The sequence below is a fragment of the Furipterus horrens genome, unplaced genomic scaffold (assembly GCF_987537825.1).
Source record: "Furipterus horrens unplaced genomic scaffold, mFurHor1.1.pri manual_scaffold_10, whole genome shotgun sequence".
Classification (NCBI taxonomy): Eukaryota; Metazoa; Chordata; class Mammalia; order Chiroptera; family Furipteridae; genus Furipterus; species Furipterus horrens.
Window position 1 is genome coordinate 97,895,681 of NW_028327180.1, and position 19,199 is coordinate 97,914,879.

At 50.6% G+C, this 19,199-nt stretch overlaps 1 protein-coding gene across 1 annotated transcript in view; it reads right to left on the reverse strand.

Moving 5' to 3' along the window:
• SH3PXD2B (SH3 and PX domains 2B) overlaps positions 1-19,199 on the reverse strand; it is a 77,617-nt gene that overhangs the window by 22,318 nt on the left and 36,100 nt on the right. The window contains exons 4-6 of the mRNA XM_090288583.1: positions 13,933-14,009; positions 3,161-3,252; positions 1,014-1,039 (exon numbers count right to left, since the gene is read on the reverse strand). Of these exons, the coding sequence (XP_090144709.1) occupies positions 1,014-1,039; positions 3,161-3,252; positions 13,933-14,009 (195 nt within the window). The remainder of the gene's footprint in view (positions 1-1,013; positions 1,040-3,160; positions 3,253-13,932; positions 14,010-19,199) is intronic.

The window sequence follows — 19,199 nt, forward strand, 5'->3', positions numbered from 1 at the left end:
CCTTTTTTACTTCTGGGACCTCTGCTGGGTCCCCTTTTCCTCATCCTTATCAACCCCCTCAAAGCTCCTGGAGTCCTAGACAAGAGAACTTAGAATTCTGGATGCTCTGAAGGCCGCTTTGGTTCCAGGTGTGGGGCAGGCCAGGGCCTTTGCAGATGCGGGGGATGATCTTGAGTGGCAGGCAGAGAAAAGTCAGACTGATTCACCCAGGCCTATGAGAACCCAGCCATTCCTTTGCGCGCACCCAGATCCCATCTTCTTTTTCCACGATTGCTCTTGACAGAACAGCGGTGCTGGGCGGCAAAGGGCAAGAGCCTGAGGAAGAACTGACTTTGCGATGGTGGACATGAGAATGGGAGCTGCTTGAAACAGCAGGTGTCACAGCCCCGAACAGTGGTGACTGGAGGTAGTACAGAGGTGGGCCTGGAGCTGAGGATGGCGCGTGGATCGCGGCCCAAATCTAGTGACCCTTCCGCCTCCCGGCCTGCACACTGACTGTCCCCTCAGCCCCGAATGCTCTCTGTTGTGTGCAAAGATCTGCTCACTCTTCAAGACCCAGGGTCTCTCCTTTTTGACTCCTTCCCAACACCTGAGAAGGACGCTCTTAGTTCTGAGTTACCATGCTCCTTTGTCTGGAGTAGAAGAAAGGCAGTTAACATCCTACAGATGGGTGGGAAGCTATCCCATTACCCCTCCGAGGGGTTTGCTGGGAAGGACACAGGTCTCATCCACTTTGTAATTTTTTGGTATAACATGAAACAACCTCCAATCATTTTTGGGGGGGAAACAGGGTGGGGTATCAACCAATCAATAAGTAATCAAGTATCCATCCATCCTTCCATTCATTCATCCATCCATCTATCCAACATCCATCAGCCATCCATCCATCTGTCCACCCACATGGCTGTGTCCCCACTGCGGAGCCCAGGGTCTGACACACACATCATAGGTGCTCGAGCAGTAGGGGTGTGATGAACACTGAATGCAAAGAAGAAAACGGAAAATATCCTTACCGGATTTCTTTTTCCCAGCATGCTCCCTGTACAGGATAGAATAGGGATGAGAAAGTCATGAGTCAGTGCCTGTTGTGTTTTTGACATAAGCCAGTCTGTTAGGAAACTGAGATTCTCCATCCCCTAACATGCCTAGTCAGCAAATAAAGCTAAGCCAGCCCCAGGGACCCAGATGCCAGATTCCTTTGGCGGGGGGGGGGGGGGGGATTCCTCTTCATTTTCCCCCTTTCCCAGATAAGTGCTCTGGCGCTCTGGGGTGGGGGTGGGGGTAGGGGGAGCTGGTGGGTGCAGGGCCTCCACATTGCACCAAGCTTAATGGCCACCTCATCAGGCACCAGGGAGGCCCTGCCCCACTTCTCGGGGTCCCTAGGGACATAGACCTGGAGCAGAAAGTGCTGGGTGGTAGGCGGAACACGATTAAGACTGGGTAGGAGTGAACGAAGAAGCCCCCCTCCCCCATGGTGGTGTGGGGGCGCCACAGCGGGCTAGGATGCATACGGAATGCGGAGGGATGGCAGCTCCCTCACTCTTGTGATCAACTCAGAGTTCGTGCGTGCAACCGTGTGACAAATGCAGCATCACAAAGGAGGGCTTGCCAAGCACCTTTCAGGTGAACTACCCCGTTAGCAGGAAGGTTTCCAGCATTACGGGAGAAAAGCGGGGTGACAGGTGGCCGGGCTGGGGCAGGTCTTGTGGCAACAGTAAGATTAGCTTGTTATTACTAGTAATTACCCCATGCCGGTACCCAGCTAGGTTCTCAGAAGAACCCTAGAAAACTGGTACTCTTTTTATGCCCATTTTACAGATGAGGAAAATGAGGCACAGAGAGGTTAAGTAACTTGCCCTAGGCCACACAGCTGGCAAGTAGCACAGCCAGGGTCGGAGCCCAAGTCTCTCTAATTTTTAAAAACTGAGCTGTAATTCACATAGCATAAAACTCATTCTTGTAAAGAGGACAATTCACTGGTGTTTAACAGTCACAAGATTCTATAACCATCACCACTATCTAATTCCAGAAAATTACCACTGCCCCAAAAAGGAACCCGCATACCCACTAGCGGCCACCCTCCGTTCCTCCTCCTCCCAGCGCCTGGCAACTACTAATTTGTGCGCTGTCTCTAATTATTTGTCCATTCTGGATATTTAATTGGAATGAAGTCATGTGACAGGTGGCTTTTTACGTTTGGCTTCTTTAATGTGGCATAGTGTTTGGGGGGCCCTTGTGTTACAGCCTGTATCAACACTTCATTCCTTTGGGGTCTTTCCTGGGCTTTCTGCGTGGGAGGCCGTTGCAGGGGAGATACCTGGGGGACGAAGGCATGTGACCGAGCTGACGCTGTCTTTGCTGGGGGGAGGGGGAGGCGTCTGGAAGGCTTGCGACTCTGGTGTTCCTGGATGAGAACAAGCATGTCCACGTGGTGCCCGCTCCCACCAGACGTACAGCAATCAGGCAGACCAATCAGCCCCTCTGTCACCGTCCAGGAAAGACTGTGAAACCCAAGTGCCTTGGGCCCTGACAGCCAAGGAGCCGTGACAACTGGCTGAGTGCCTGCCGGGTGCCGGGCAGCGGGCTAAGGGCCCCATACACATGTACGCCGGCCTCTCTGTGGTCCTGTGAGGCAGACCATGACTTCCGTTTCAGAAGTGACGAAGTGGGCTCTCCTGACAAGCCAGAATGAAACTCTAATGCTGGGAAGCTGCAGAAAAGGTCTGTCCCTTGAATGACCAAACACAATGGCCAAGGTGGGGGCATGGCCACCGTTTCAGCCCCAAACTTGGAAAACTCACTGCTGACCACGTCCTACGTCTCTCACGGCAGCCTCCCAATCACCCTGTGATGTGGCTGGGGCGGGGGAAGTGACCTCATTCCGCAAATGAAGCAACTGAGGCAGAAAGGGAGGGAGGTGACCCATCTATCTGTCCAGGTGTGCGAGGGCCCCAGGGGTGCACTCAGCCAGCCTCCTTCACCTGTAAAGCCTGACTGTCATTACCCACCTGCAGTGACAGTGAAGGCTACCTGAAGTGAGGCCTGGGGTGGGGAGGGGGCGCTCAATCAATGGAATCCATTTTAGTGTTTCCTTTGCTTCCCTCCAGGTCCTCCTAGGAATGGCTGGGCACGCTCGAGGGAGGCCCACAAACCAACTTACTCTTTAGGGGGATTCAGGTCCTCAGGTCGTGTCTCAAAGAACTGCAGCACCTCGTCACACTGGGAGATGTAGGGGGGCAGCTGGATCAGGGCCTGGAGAAGAGACCCAGGTGAGCGCGAAGAAGGGAGAGGGATGTCAGGTATGCCCTAAGCTTGGGGTTCTCCAGCCTGGGGAGGCAGCAGGAGCCCGGCAGGAAGGGGGGCAGCTTGTTAAAACACATACTGCTTGGCCCCACCCCCAGATTTTCTGAGTCAAGTCTGGGGGGGCCTGAGACTGTTCATTTCTAACATTCTATGGTGCTGCTGCTGGTTTGGGGACACCCACCCCCCGACACACACACACACATACACACACACACACACACACACAGTGTCTGTACAGGGTGAGGCATAAAGCAGGTTTAGTTGTGAACACATGAGACAGTCTATTCTCCATTATCATTTATTAATTATTGTATTATTTTCCATTCAAACAACTATAAACCTACTTTTGCCCCACCCTGTATGTGCACATATATATTACCGGCATATTTGCACAAATAATATGCACATATTCAGACACGACAACGACCCGTGACCTTCATGCCATGTTATTATTCTTCTACCACACCACCTATCCTGGATGGTGGGCGTCTGATGTTTAACGTACTACACTGCATTCTGCTGGCTGCCTACCAGGGATCATGCCTGCATCCACAGTGTAACTAATGGATCTGAAGTGTTGAAGTCAAGGTACTGGTTAACAATTTTTAAATATGTCTATTTATTGTTTTTAGAAAGAGAGAGAAACATCCATCGGGAGCCTCCCGCATGTGCCCCGACTGGGGATCGAACCTGCAACCTTTCGGTGCATGGATGAAGCTCCAGCCAACAGAACCACCTGGCTGGGGTGTAAAGGGACTGTTTCACGAGTTAGGCAGAGGTGAGACGTTCCCAGGTTCATGAAGTTGAGACACCCAAGTCCATGCCGTTTCGCCACCTGGGCTCATCAGTTACAGGAGCCTCAACCACCTCTTCCATCAGGAGGAAGGAGTGAGTTGGGGGGACACACAGCAGGACTAGGCCTTTGCTGTGCTGGTTGGTCTACCAACAGGTATTCACTCAACGACTCAGTGGACATTTCCTTTATGCCCAGCGCTGCGCTGGCTTCTGTGCCAAACAGGAGAGACGTTCCGGGTACATGTGACCATGGACAGATCTGAAGCTAAGACATGGCTCTGCAATAAACAAACAGCTCAGCTTAACAAATATTTACTCCAGCCGCCTCTGACCCCGTCGTGAGGACACAGGTCTGAGTGCAGGAGAGCTGTTCTGCGCACACACTTCTTGACAAACCCCTGTGCAGGGAGAGTCGCCTGAGCACATGCACGCGTTTGAGCAGCACAGGCGACCCTGCCAGCCAGTCCCCCCCCCACAGCGGAGGCTCGGGAGTGACGGTGGGGGTGGGTGGGTGTGTTCCTGCTCTCTTTGCAGAAGGCCTCCGTTCCCTGGGGCCTCCCACGGGCCTCCCTGCCGCCCTCCATGGGAGGCTGGGCTGGAAAAGCCATGCCCCGTCTCTTCTATGCAACGAGCCTATAAAAGCTCCCCTCCCCACCCTGCACAGTGAGGCTGCGACCCTGCTCCCGGACGACGGGGGGCTAACGGAGAGATGGCTGGGGGTCTCCCTGTGGCACTGCCTACAGCACTTCAGGGGTAGTCTGGCCCTATATAATGTAGCTTCCCAGCTTATAAAAAGTTTTAATTGTGCTAAAATACACATAAGCTAAAATGTACCATCTTAACCACCGTTAAGTGAACAGCTCAGTGGCATTAAGCGCATTCCCACTATTGGGCAACCCTCCCCGCCGTCCAGCCGTCTTGCAAAACTGAGACTCTGTGTTCATTAACCAACTGTCCACCGCCCCTCCCCCAGCTCCTGGCACACACCGCCCTACTGTGTATAAATCGTACATGTCTCAGAGCCTCAGGTAAGGGGGACTATACAGTACTCGTCCCTTTGTGACCAGCTTATTTCATTTAGGGTCATGTCCTCAAGGTTCATCCATGTTGTAGCCTGTGTTGGAATTCCCTCCCCTTTCAAGGCTAATTAATAATCCGTTGTATGTCCGCATCACATTTTGGGTTGCTGACCCCGTATGACCTTTGAGCGAGGCTGTGAATTTAAGCCCCGCCTTCCCTACAGGACACCTGCCCTAGACCTCATGTGGGCAAACCCGGCAGGCGGGTGCCTTCCCTGTCACTGTCCACTCTGTCCTTCTGGAGTGAAGGATGCTGACCCGGTTCTTGTGGCTCCTGTCCTGCAGCGAATCCCCAGGACGTGAGCTTTTCCAGGCCAGAAGCAGAGAGCCCAAGAGGGAGGGAGCAGGCACTCCTCGCCTCCCATTGCGGGCCGCCTCTCTTTCTGCTTCCAGGCAGCAAGTACCCATTCTCCTGCCCAGGCTACGCTGAGGTCCCCGGCCCCCGGTGGGTGTCCTTCCTCTGAAATCCTGCAGCTCTTGCAGTCGGAGCCACATAATGAAGGAGCTGATTACAAGCCGGACTGCGGTGCGTCCTGGCTGCTTCGTGGGCAGAAATCCTGCGGCTTCCCGCAGACTGCAGTAACAACATCCCCAATGTCGGCTCAGCACTTGGCCCCTGAACTGCGGCCGTCTGTGCCGCTTCAGACACTCCCGGGCCGGCTGGCCCATTTTAGAGATGGGGATATGGAGGCTCTGGGGAAGCGCCCAGGCCTTGGGACCCCAAAGCCACAGAGGGCAGGGGCATGTGGCTGTTCTTGCTGCGCCTCCCCTACATGTCTGCACAGTGCTGGGGAGACCCTGATACTTGGTCGAAAGAAAGAGGGCCGGATGTGGCCATGTGTGGTCCTGTTTGGGGCGAGCTGGGGGCGCCCTGGGGTGGCCATGGTCTCTGCTCATTGGGCAGAGGCCCTGAACGGACCAGGGGACAACGAAGTCCATGGAAACCTCCCGACAGTGCCAAGTCCTCTTCTGGTTTTGAGCAATTCCTAGTAAGTCAATGCCAAACCAAAGCCCCAAACCCTAACACGCAGCCAAGTTACTAATGCGAGGCTGCAGCGGATGCTTTGATGTTTGCCCCTTTCATTTCAGAAGGACAGGCTGACAGGGAAACTGTGACCTGGGGCAGGGAAATAACTCTGCCCCTGAAATGTCCCAGAACTGTTCTTGTGCGTGGTCAGTAACGGCAAACCACCACGGTCCCAGGAAAGCCCGGTTCTGTCCTGCGTGCAGTCCAGGCCCCATGGGCAGATGTGGCTGCCTGATGCAGGGATAAGACAAGAGCAGGTAGTGCCTGTGGAGGGCCATCCCAGAAGGTCAGACAGGTCCCGTTTCTGATTCTGGCTCCGGTCGCTCCCATCACCTCCCCGACCCCTCAGGTTGCCCATCAGTAAAATGGAAATAACGAACCCTCATCCCAGAGGGTTGTGGGACCGAGTAAGCGAGGAAGTGGCTGTAAGGGTTCCGTCATCCGCGAGTCAGTCAGTCCTTTGGCTTTCTGTCCTGTAGCAAGTACGATATTGTGGCGATTTCCGGAGGTGAGTCTGGAGTCAGCAAGACGATTATGTTAAATGACAGGCCTGGGCCCGAGAGAAAGCTTCGTGGTTTCCCAGGGCTCCTGCAAGCCTCTTTAACTTCAATCATAGTGTCCCAGAAAGTTAACACTTCTCTCTCTTTATATTTTAAAAGTCGTACTCTACTGGGGTAAGAACACTCACCAGGGGATCCGCCCTCCTGACAAATCTGTAAGTGCACAGCCATCGCTGCTGGCTGTTGTACGGAGGGTCTCTAGAGAGGATTCATCTTGCGGACTGAAGCTTTATGCCCGTGGGTTAGTAACTCCCCACTGTCCCCTCCCCTCATCCCCTGGCCTCCCATGTCACTCTTTCAGTCTATGAATCTGACCCTTTTAGATCCCTTGTACAAGTGGAATCATTACAGTATTTGTTTTTCTGTGACCGGCTTATGTTATGAGCACAGTGTCCTCAGGGTTCATCCGTGTCGTCACGTAGGGCAGAATTTCCTTCTTTTTGAAGGCCAAACAGCATCTGAGTGTACGGATATGCCGCACCGAGTCTCTTCCCCATCTTAGCTGTGGTGCGCAATGCTGCGGTGAACCCCGGTCACAGGCGAACAGAGGGTGGGTGGGGGGCGTGGCCAGGGCCGCAATCAGGGGCGGGGCCTGTCTGACCTTGTATCATGAATCCTTGGCAAACACCAGATTTCAATTCTTCTGGGTGCATACCCAGAAGTGGGATCGGTGGGTTGGATGATAGTTCTGGTTTTAACTTCGTGAGGACCCTCCATACTGTTCTTCATAGCAGCTGCGCCAGTTTGCATTTCTACCAAGGGTGTGTGCAAGGATTCCCATCTCTCCACATCCTCACCAACACCTACCCACTCCCCCCACCCCGAGTAATCGCCATCCTATCCTACCAGGAGTGAGGTTATATCTCATTGTGCTTTTTTCAAAAGGTTTATCTGTGATTCATTTTTTAAAACAGATTTTATTTATTTATTTTTAGAGAGAAGGGAAGGGAGGGAGAAAGAGAGGGAGAGGAACATTTATCTGTTGCTTCTCACATGCCCCCAGCTGGGGGCCTGGCCTGTAACCCAGGCATGTGCCCTGACCGGGAATCGAACCGGTGGCCTTTTGGTTCATAGGCTGCACTCAGTACATGGAGCCACACTAGCCAGGGCACACTTTTGCTCGACATCTTCCTGATGATCAGTGAAACACTGAACATTTTTATGATCAGGTATCTGTACCTGCTGGTCATGTGTATAACTTCTTAGGAAAAACGTCTATTCAAGTCTTTAGCCCAATTTTAAAATCAAGTTATAGGAGTTCCTTTATATTTTAGAGATTAACCCCTTATCAGATACGTGGCTTGCGAATATTTTCTCCCACTCCATAGGCTCCCTTTTCACTCTATTATTTACTTTGCTGTGCAGAGCTTTTTAGTAATGATGTAGTCCCAGGTGTTTATTTTTATTTTTGCTGCCTGTGCTTTTGATATCATATCCACAAAAAGCATTGCCAAGAGCTCAGAAATAAATCCATGCCTTTGGTCAACTGAGCTTTAACAAAGCGCCAAGAACACACCATGTGGAAAGGGCAGGTCTCTTCGACAAATGGCGCTGGGGAAACTGGACACCCACATGCGGGAGAATAAAATCAGGCCCTTATTTGATACTCTACATAAAAATCAACTCAAAACGGAGTAAAGCCTTAAACATAAGACAAATTCTCGGAAGGAAACACATTTCTAACTTGCTTCCCGAGAGCAGGACCGGGCTCTGCAGAGCCTCAGCCATAAGATTTTAAAACATTTTTGCTGCTGTTGTTTCGTTTCTATTTATTTTTACTTTTAGGACTCATGATACAAGTTTTACTTTAAGGTTCTAATATAAAATTTCCCCCAAAAGATATACTTTTAAGTAAGTTTAAAAAGTGAGTTCGTGTAAAGAAAAATATTAATAATAATATGTACAGAAGGTAATAGATGGTAAAAAATCTTGAAGGGCGATCTTAAGTGACTGGAGTCTGTGGTAAACACTGTTATATTGCCTATAGTTGACTCGAAAATATGCCCTGGCTGGTGTGGCTCAGTGGATGGAGTGCCAGCCTGCAAACCAAAGGGTCGCAGGTTTGATTCCCAGTCAGGGCACATGCCTGGGTTGCAGGCCAGGTCCTCAGTTGGGGCACATGAGAGGCAACCACACATTGATGTTTCTCTCCCTCTCTTTCTCCCTCCCTTTCTCTCTCCCTAAAAATAAATAAAATCTAAAAAAAAAAAAAGAAAATACTACAGCATGGGCATACAAATTCATAGGCATGTGTGTGTATGTGTGTGTGTGTGTGTGCGTGTTAGATTTAAGCTGCACCCTAATGGCGGCTAGTTAATAACTGAAGAACCGAAGTCCGTCCCCTCATTGGGAATGAACATCTCAGCAAGTAAAAGACTAATCACGAGCGCTCACTTCCGAAAAGGCTCCTTCAGAGCTTCAGCCATCTTTAGCTCTGACCAAGACCACAGCCTTCATTCCCCAGCCTAACAGCCGTGAGAAATGGTTTTCTCTATGGGGAAACGAGGGGCGCTCTAGAAATCCTCTCACATGCTCTGGCCCCCGCAGGACCCGGACTCGGCGAGCCCGGCACCGGGCACCCGGCGGGAGGCAGCTCTGGCCCAGGGTGGCTGAACCCTCTGTTCTGCCTCTCCTTGCGGATTTTACTGTCAGACCGTGGTTAGGACGAGCTGATCCCGCCTGTGTCTCGAGGAAACTTGCACGCAGAGTGGTGCCAGACAGACAGCTGGTGTTTCAAGCGCTTATGGAGCCATCTGAGAGGCTGTGCAGGGAGCTTGCAGGTGTGGCAGATTCGGCTGAGCCTTGTTTTCACCATGTTGGGATGAACAGAAGTTCTTAAGTTTAATGGAATCAAAGAAGTCAACCATTTTGTGTCTGGTATTTTTTCTGTCTTTAGAAATCCCTCTACACTGAGAGGTTATAAAGACATCTTCCTATTTTTATCTTTTAGTACCTTTTATAGCACTGCCTCTTACATGTAGGTCTTTAATTTCCTGGGAAGTAATTACATGTGTGGTGTGAGGGAGACGTTAGTTCTTTCTGCTTTTTTCACATGTGGATGTCCACCTACCAAGGCATCTGATCTCTCCTCAATGATCGGCCATGCTGCCTTTGTCAGGAACCTATGTATCCAAATACGCATGAGTCTTCTTCTGGATTCTCTATTTTATTCCATTGGTTTACCTATCCTTGTGTCAGCACCATAGTGTTAATTACTGTAACTTTCTTTTTCAAACATTTTACTTATTTATTTTTAGAGAGAGGGAAAGGGAGGGAGAAAGAGAGGGAGAGAAATGTCAATGTGTGGTTGCCTCTTGCACGCCCCCACCTGGGGACCTGGCCCGCAGCCCAGGCCTGTGCCCTGACGGGGAATCGAACCGGTGACCCTTCGGTTCGCAGGCCAGCACTCAGTCCACCGAGCCACACCAGCCAGGGCTAATTACTATAACTTTATACTAGATCTGGCAGAGCAGAAAGTTTCTTCCATTGTGATGTACACCTGGTCGCTAGCATCATGGGCATCTATAGCCCTCATCTAACTACCTAGAGGAAACCACCAGTTTGTATTAAAATAAAGGTAACTGTGATAGATCGGACTGGTTTACAATGACATTAACAGATACCAATGCTCTGCAAACGCCTATGCAGTCTGTAAAAGACTCGGGGCAGTTTCACCCCCTTCCGGGAGGGCTGTTCCCTGGAAGCCAAGCCCAGGGAATGTGGCCAAAACTAAAATCCCAAAATATCCACTCTGCCTCTCACACCGCTTCAATAGCCCGGGGCGGTCACTTCCACGTGGCTCAGAGAACATATGCAGTTTCTTCCCTGTGGTTAATGCATGTGGATTCACGGTCTCTGCACAGTCCCAAGTATCAGTCAGGTACAGGCAGCTTCTGCGGTCCCTTGTCATGTCAGGATTTTACATCTCCTTCCCCAAATCAAACGTGCAGCACTTACGACCCCCTGGGTGTGAGGAAATGGTGACGGAGAGAAGCCCGGCGGGCTGGGGAAGACGCAGGAGGGTGCGCTCTGGGCTGTGAGGTACCAGCTGGAACGTCCCAGCTGCTCAAGGTGACCCTCAGAGTCCAAGTTCCTGCCAATGGCTCGGACAAAGGAATTTTAAGCTTTAGATGTTTGGAAAGGGACGGACAGAGCTGGGAGACGGGAGCAGTGTTTTTGCGCCTGAGCGCCTGTCCCTGTCCCTCACCCCTTTTTCTTAGGAGAGAGAAGGGTGTGAGGATATCTGCCTCTATGAAATACATGCTTACATATTTCGGCCTCTTGACTTTTTACTTCCTTAGAGAGGCTGTGTAGGGTATGGGAGTGCCAAGGCCTAACAGGACTGGTTCAACTCCCAAACCTGCCAATACCGCTATTGTAAGTAACTTGCCTCATGTACACAACGGAACAATAAAACCTACTGCCACGGTTACTGGAAAGATAAAACAAGGTCACGGCTGGCGAAGAGGCGCCATCAGGAGTGATGTTCTGCCCTTCCATGATGTCTCCCGTCATGAGAGGGGTCCTCAATCCTCCCACAGCCCCCCTTTACATTTTAAAAAACTTACGTAAGTATAATTTATGTACCCTAAAAGTCACCCGTTATAAGCACACTAAACTGGATGATATTTAGTAAATTACAGAGTTGCGCAACCATTACCACAGACCCGTTTCAGAATTCTCCATCACCTCAAAAATTTCCCCGGCCTCATTTGCAATGGCTCTCTACTTCCAGCGCCCCAGACCCAGGAAACCACTGATCCGCTTTCCGTTTTATAAATTGGCCTTTTCTGCACATTTCATATACATGAAATCATACATTATGTAGTGTTTGTCAGCTGGCCTTTTCCATTTAGCACCACGTTTTTGAGATTCATCCACATTGCAACATTTATCATTATTTCACAGCATTTTATTGTAGAATGATATTCTGTTGTAGGGACAGCCCACATTTTATCTGTTCACCCAATGATCAATATCTGGATCGCTTCCGACTATGAGCTCTTATGAATTAATATTGCTATGAGCATTTGCATCCAAGTCTTTGGGTGGATATAAGCTTTTAAGTCTCTTGAGCATATGTCTAGGAGTGGTCATATGGATAAATTTTACTGTTTTCCGAAATGGGTTCTCGTCCCATGTTCTCAGCACAACGAAGGCTCCAGTGTCCCTGCGTCCCCAGTAACTCCCACTCTTCTCTGTCTTGCTGATGACAGCCTAGTGGCTGTGTGGGTATCTCATAATGGTTTCATTTCGCATTGCTGTAATGATCAATGACGCTGAACTCCTTTTCATAAGCTCATTAACCACAGTCTGTCTTCCTTCTGTTCAAATCCTTTGTTTTTAAGCTGGGTTGTCTTTTTATTACTGAGTTTCAATAGTTCCTTAAATAGCGTCAGTACAAATCTCTGATCAGATATGTGATTTACAAATATTTTCTCCTAATTTGTGACACACCTTTTCATGTTCTTCATGGTATCAAAGTGCGGACGTCTGTAAGGTTAAAGAAGCCAAGTTTATCAATTTTTGTCTTTTGGAGTCATATCTAAGATCTCTTTGCCTAAACTAAGGTCACAAAGATTTTCTCCTATGTTTTCTTCTAGAAGTTCTATAGTTTTCACTCTTAAGTCTAGGCCTATGATCCACTTTGATAATTTATTTATTTGTTTTTTTTTTTTTTTTTTAGAGAGACGGGAAAGGAGAAAGAGAGAGAGAAACATCACTTTGTGGTTGCCTCTCACTTGCACCCCCAACTGGGGACCTGACGTGCAACCTGACTGGGAATCGAACCAGCGACACTTGGCTCGCCAGCCCTATGATCCACTTTGAGTTGATGTTTTGTGCACAATATGAGGGAAGAGTCCTACTTATTATTTTTGGCATGCCGATGTCATATTAACCCACACCGATAAAAAGATTATTCTTTCTTATTGAATTTCTTGGTACTTTTGTTGAAAATCAATTGCCTATAAATTTGTAAGCATTTGCTTCTAGACTCTCAGTTTTGTTCCACTGACCTAGATTCCTCTCCTTATGACAGTACCACACTGTCTTCATTGCTGTAGCTTTGTAGGAAGTTCTGAAAAAGGGGTAGCACAGACCCTCCAGTTTTGTTCTTTTTCAAAATGGTTTTCACTATTTTGGGTTCTTTGCGTTCCCCAAACACTTTGGGATCCACGTGTTAATTTCTACAAAAAAAGCCTGCTGGGATTTTGACAGAGTGTGTACTGACTCTGTAAATCATCTTTTTCACGCTATTGCGAGCAGAATTATTTTCTTGTTCATTACTAGTGTACAGACATACAATTGATCTTGTATCCTGTGATCTTGCGAAACTTGTTTATTCGTTCCGAAGGTTTTTGCTGGATCCCCTTTGGTTTTCTACAATAGAATCATGTCATCTGTGAATCAAGGCGTTTTTATGTCTTCCTCTTCAACCTGTATGCCTTCTCTTTCTTCTTCTTGCCCTCCCGCCCTGGCTAGAACTTCAAAATAGAACAGAAGAGACAAGAACAAATGTACTTGCTTTGCCCCTGATCTCAGGGGAGCGAGATCATTAACTGCTCCATTTTTAAGGCATCTTGCTGTTCCTACCCTTTTCCCCTCACCACGGCTAATGATGTCAAGTTGGAGAAATAAATACTAAAGATCAGGGAAGCTAAGTAAACTAAAAAAATATGCTTCTTTCCCAGCCACAGCCCCAATTCAAACAAAATATAACCAAAAGCAGGCCCCTTGTTTTTTAAAACATTCAGGAGATTGGAAAACAGCGGCCTTGAAATAACTTTTGGATCATTCAAACACAGTGGGACACTATGCACCCATTAAAAGTAGGCTGAAGACTCAGGCTTTTTAATAGCGTGGAAAATTCTTACATTATAATGTTAAAGAAAAGAGAAAGAGCCACAAAAATAACACAAATAGGATGGTCTCAACACCATAAAGAAACGCATGCAAGAAAGAAAAAGAAAGAAAATACGTAAAAACCTTCCTAACTGCTGCCTCTGAGCTGAAAGATCACGGGTGATGGTTTTTTTTCTAATTTCTTTACATTTCTTTCAAGGGCACAGATTTTCACAATAAGCAGCTGATGGCCAGAAAAGGAAAAGGAAAAACCCTCCCCACAGAGCAGACACAAGACACCGCGACGCAGGCAGCGCTCACTCACCTTACAGTATTCATCAATCGGTATCAGGCGTTTGACGGCCACGTCCCGGATGTGGCTTCGCCGGAAGAGAATTTTGCCTGCACAAAATGAGAACGCACAGCATCGGCACGGAGCAGTGACGGGCTCTCAGCGAACAGAGGGTGTGGTGGGGATGTCTCCGGTAGGCCGGAGTGGTACCCAAACTCCTGGCTGTCATCAACATCCTCTGTTGGACATGCCCAGGGCCTGGGTAGCCCCATGTGTGGTCCTCCAGAGCCCTGCTCACAGCGCTAGTGCAAAGGCTGGAGGGAGAGGGACCCGGTGGGTAAGCTTCAATGAGGTCAAAGAGGCTGGAACGGATCCGTGGAAGGAAGGCGCTCCTACTCCACAGAGAAGGAAGGTTAGGCCTGCTGATCTGAGGTCCTCTGCCCAGCTTTGGGGTTCGCAGGCTGCCTGGGCAGATACACCCTCAGCTAACAGTCCAGTCTTCTTTCCTCCTACACCTCCTTTCTGCTCTAGATTGATGTTCCCCAGGACTTCTGCTGTCCCATGATTCGGTGTCTTTCCCTCTGCCTGGAACATCCAACCTCATCCACCGTCCCTGCTGGGAAACTCCTACCTGCTTCACATGGTTTACGAGCTTCTGCCTCCTTCTGACCACACACAACACGTATTTAGTGGTCTTCCTTCCTACCAGCCATGGCGCTCTGGACACATAGGGACTGACTGGACCATAGTCCATTTTATGCCCTCACCACCTGGCACTAACATTTGATCAATGGATGAAGGTGGCTTCCACATGCAAAGATGACCAATCCCTTGAATTTCTTCCCTGACTGGTGTTTGTAACAGAAGGAGTCCTGCCTCATTGATGACTGAGGCCCCTCCGCTACTTGCCCGTGACATCCTGAGCACGGGGGTGAGGAACCACAGCCCCCAGTATGACAGAGAGGTAAAGGATGTGCGTCACAGGCAAACACAAGTATATACACAATGCCACCAAGTGTCCCCGGGAATATCCAACACCCTGAAATGCAATGGGGGAGGGTTGTTGAAAGCAAATCTGTGGGATCCCGTGAGTCCCATCAGGAGATGGTAGCTAAGCGCATGTGCTTCAGGTTAAGCTAGTCTGGGCTCGTGGTTCTGAACGTGCCACGCACGGGCAGGGGTGGGAAACATCAGAAAAAAGACATCGTGAGGGCCAACGAGGGAGGAGATGGAGACGAGCCTCTCTGCCATGATGCACAGCCTCTGAGGTCAAGGCACAGGGAGACCACAGCTCTCCAGAGCAGAGCATGGGAATCTTCTAAAAGCTTCACCAATTCTGGTCTGAGGTCAAGGAGAGGAGCTTGGGGCACAAGGCTGGCAGAGCAAGGAGAGATTAAACACAACAGGGCCCCGGCGAGACAGCGGTCTCCGCAGCTCAGGCTTGGGTGAGCAGGACCAGGGGCTTCGGGAAGGTTCACGTTCCCACGGTAGCGCGGAATCGGAAGGGGTGCCGGGAAAAAGCCGACTGATGTTAAAAGACTTGCAATGCAAGCTGGCAAGGACGACTGGTGGCCAAAAAGACCATTTAGCTAATTCAGCATTTAAAATAATCCAGCAACTTGCTTCTGGGTAAAAAAGCACTATTAGGAAATTAGGTAGCTTAATACAGTCAGCTTAATTAAGACTTTTTTTGCTCATTTCCACCAATTAAAAAAAACACAGTGAGATAAAATACATATTCCTCATATTCCTTAGTAACTAGGAATCTCCTTTCTTTATCATAGCGATAGTTTTAATTTGGCTTAGGAGTCGATCAAATTTCTGATACACCATGCTTATTAGAAAAGAAAAGTCTAGAAGAACATGCATCCCAGGGTTCAGAGGGTTGGCCTCTGAGGGGTGGAAGAAAGAGGCTTTTGTTTTCTTCTTTATACTTTTGCCAAAGTTCCTACCATAAACATTTAAGGCTTCTGGAACCAGAAAATTTTCATGTCACTGAGAACAAGAAGGGCAAATAATGCAGCAAAGTGGGAAGGGGTTTGCACCCTGGCTTGCCCAGAACTGTACCCCCTCATTCACTGGGTGGGTGCCATCTCTACGGGGACCCTGTGTGTGCCCGCACTCGGGGCTTGCCGTCATGGCACTGACGGTGGCTGCTCCCCAGCACACAGGGGTTCCACTGGCATTTAGGGTGAGGGGGTCCCTCCCTGTCACGGAGCGCCCCCACCTTGCAGGATGTTTAGCATCCCGGGCCCAGATCCAGGGAGAACTGGTAGTCTTCCCATCCCCCGGCCCCTCCCACCCCGCAGTTGCTGTGAGAATCAATTTACTGCCCTCGTGGGAGGGAATCAGAACCCCTAGCCTCCTCCGTCCGGAGCCTTCAGGAAGGCAAATGCTTCCTGCCCTCTAACCTACCTCTCAGTGGGAGAGGAGTCCCTCCTGAAAGGGTTTGGTCCCATTTGGGTATAATTTCCCCTTCTGTAAGCAAGGGGAAGGCTGGGGAGTGGGGTGTCCATGCTTCTCACTGAGAAGGTGAGCCGGCTCAGAATCTTCACAACAGGCTGGGTGCTAGCACCCCTGCCCCCCAATAGCAAGGCGGGCCCTGAGTCACCAACACCAAAGGGAATTCAGGAATTCACCCTCCGCCTAGCCTGCAGGGACTGGGAGATAAGGACGGAGCACTCAGGTGCCTTCAGTGTCCCCAGGGGCTGTGACACAATGACAAAGGCATCGCTCCTCCTCCTGTGCAGCCTCAGGGGGACAGGAGTCTCTGGACAGGAGCCAGGTGACCTGCCAACAAGGCGGCCAGGCAGCCTTGTGTGGACCCGGGAGTCACCTCCTGCTGGGAGAGGCACTGCCATCCAGAGGCGAGGTCTCCGCGTCCACACCCTCTCTTCACGGCCACCTCCGCCACACACCCTGCAGGGCTCAGACCTTCCCAGGGGGGAATTCTTTCTGGGGTCCGAGCCTCCGGGCAAAAGGCCGATGGAGCAGTGGCCCCTGGTCTGCACCCGATGTGAAGTGTTTCTCTGTGAGTCGTGGGGAGGAGGGCCAGAGAGCCTGCACCCCTCCCTTGCTGGATGGCCACCCACCCGCTCGGCCAGCCTGCCTGAGGCTGGAAGGGTGCTCAGTGCAGAGAACAGCCTTTGGTGGGAAAGAGCAGGCTTTTGTTTTCCACCGTGGAGGAAGGCCAAACTGTAATTTTTAATTTTCAAGCTGCGTCCTCTGCCAAGTTGGCTTCCCCAGCGCTGGCTGGGGTGGAAAATTGCAGAGGGCGGTTCTCCCCTCCCCCTGCCTTTGTGTTAACATGAAACCTGCTTTTGTTCTGCTGACGTGGCAGTTTTGGCAGAAAAGTGACCCCTAGCAGAGGGGCCGTTTCTCCCACAGGTCCCTGACCTTGGCCCAGGCTTCGAGGAAAAGCTAGGAGGTGGCCAGCGGCACGTCTCTGAGCGACAGCGGGTGTCCTGAGCAGGAAAGTCAGCTGCGTCCCTGAGAACAGCATTTTCATGAATTCGTGGGTGGAAAAGAATTACGTAACTGCAAAAGCTTTCAGGGGCTTGGGAGAGGGTGGGCTCGAGTTCTTCCCTGTCCTGGGAGGTTTTCCCAGAGCCCGTTTTGCCTTTCTTCCAGTAAAGACGTACAATGCATTGCTTTCCTTCCCTTCCTTGGAGGAAAACTCACAGGTAGGGCCCAGTTCAATGTGAATATTCAGACTGACCACTTAAGTACAACTCCAAGATATGAAATACCAAGAAATGCCAAAGGCATGGCGCCGGACCCTGTTTCTGCCTTTACTGAGAACCTACTACGTGTCCAGGACAGAAGGATGTGAAGCGGGATCATATCCCATTTTACAGATGTGGAACTTGTGGCTGGGTGGGAGGTGAGGTGGAGGTCACAGGCCTGGTCGGTATGAGGCCAAAGCCCACGTCGGGAGCACTGACATTTGCCTGTTCCTGCTGGCACCTCCGGGTTTCTCTAATAGGAAAAAAAAAAAATTCCAGTGTGATTGCACACTTTCCCCATGGAAGAACTGAAAACGTCAGCTCTTTAGGCAAATGATCCTCCCAGCGGATGGGGGGTCTGGCAAACACATCTCCCCCGACTCTAAACCCGCTCAGCCATGACGACATCTAGAAGAACCCTGGAGTGGGGGAGGGGAGCGGAGCCTGGGCTGCTGTATGACCTGGGGCTCCCTCTTCTGCAGAAGGAAAAAGCTCTGAAGGGCCCTTCCAGCTCTAAAGCCTCGTGACTTAGGGCGACCGTCAGTTTGCTGATGATCTGTATGTAAAAATAACAGAAGGGCTTGCCTGCTGCTAGCTCTGCGCCCAGGCACTTACCTAACTCGGACATTTCCATACCAGCATCATCTCCAATTTGCAAATGAAGAAGTGAAACTCAGTGTGCCGAAGCAACTGACCCGAAGTACCAGAAAGCGTGAGGAGGAGCACCGGGATTTGAACCCAGGCCGCCTCACTTCGGGCATGAGTTCTGAATCCCACTCGTACTTTTTCTGGGCCCCAGTTTCTGTAGCTGTGAAATGGGCATATTAGTCACGCCTACCCTGCGAGGTGGTTCTGAGGACTGAGTGAGGTCGTGAACGCCAAGTACTAAGCCCGGTGACAGGCACGCATTAGACACCCGATCCGTGGTTGCTATGGAGACAGTGGCACTGGTTTGGGCAGCCCGCTTTCTGAGCTGAGGCCGGATGCTATTCCTTTGGTAAGGGATTTTGGGGGATGGGGTGGGGTGGGGAAGGGACCTGAATGCCTCAAGAGCAGGGGCCCTTGTCACGTTAACTCTTCCATGGTGCCTGGCACCCAGGAGGTCTGAGGCAGGTAGGCAGATGGAGTTTCTAAAATGCCTCCCCCCACAAAGGTGTCCCACCCTAATCCCCAGAGCCTGCGACCACAATGGGGTGTTGCTGTTGCGGTCTGGGTACAGTACGTGCATGGCTCATTTTAAGAGAGGGGGGTCGTTCTGCATCAGCCAGGTGGGTACAACGTAATCACAGAGGGCTTCCAAGCAGACAGCTTTCTCCAGTGAGTTGTCCAAAGGGACACTGAAAGGATTCACTGCCTTGCTGCCAGCTGGAGGGTGGAGGGGCCACGGGGGAGGGATGCAGGCAGCCCCCGGACGCCCCAGCTGGCAGTGAGCAAGGAGACAGGCATCTCGGTTCCAGAGCTGCAAGTCGCTGAACCCCTCCCCAGATCCCCCACCTAAGAGTCCAGCCCCGCCAAGGCTTTGATCTTGACCTTGTGAGGCCCTAAAGAGAGTACCCAGCTGAGCCCACTGGGACT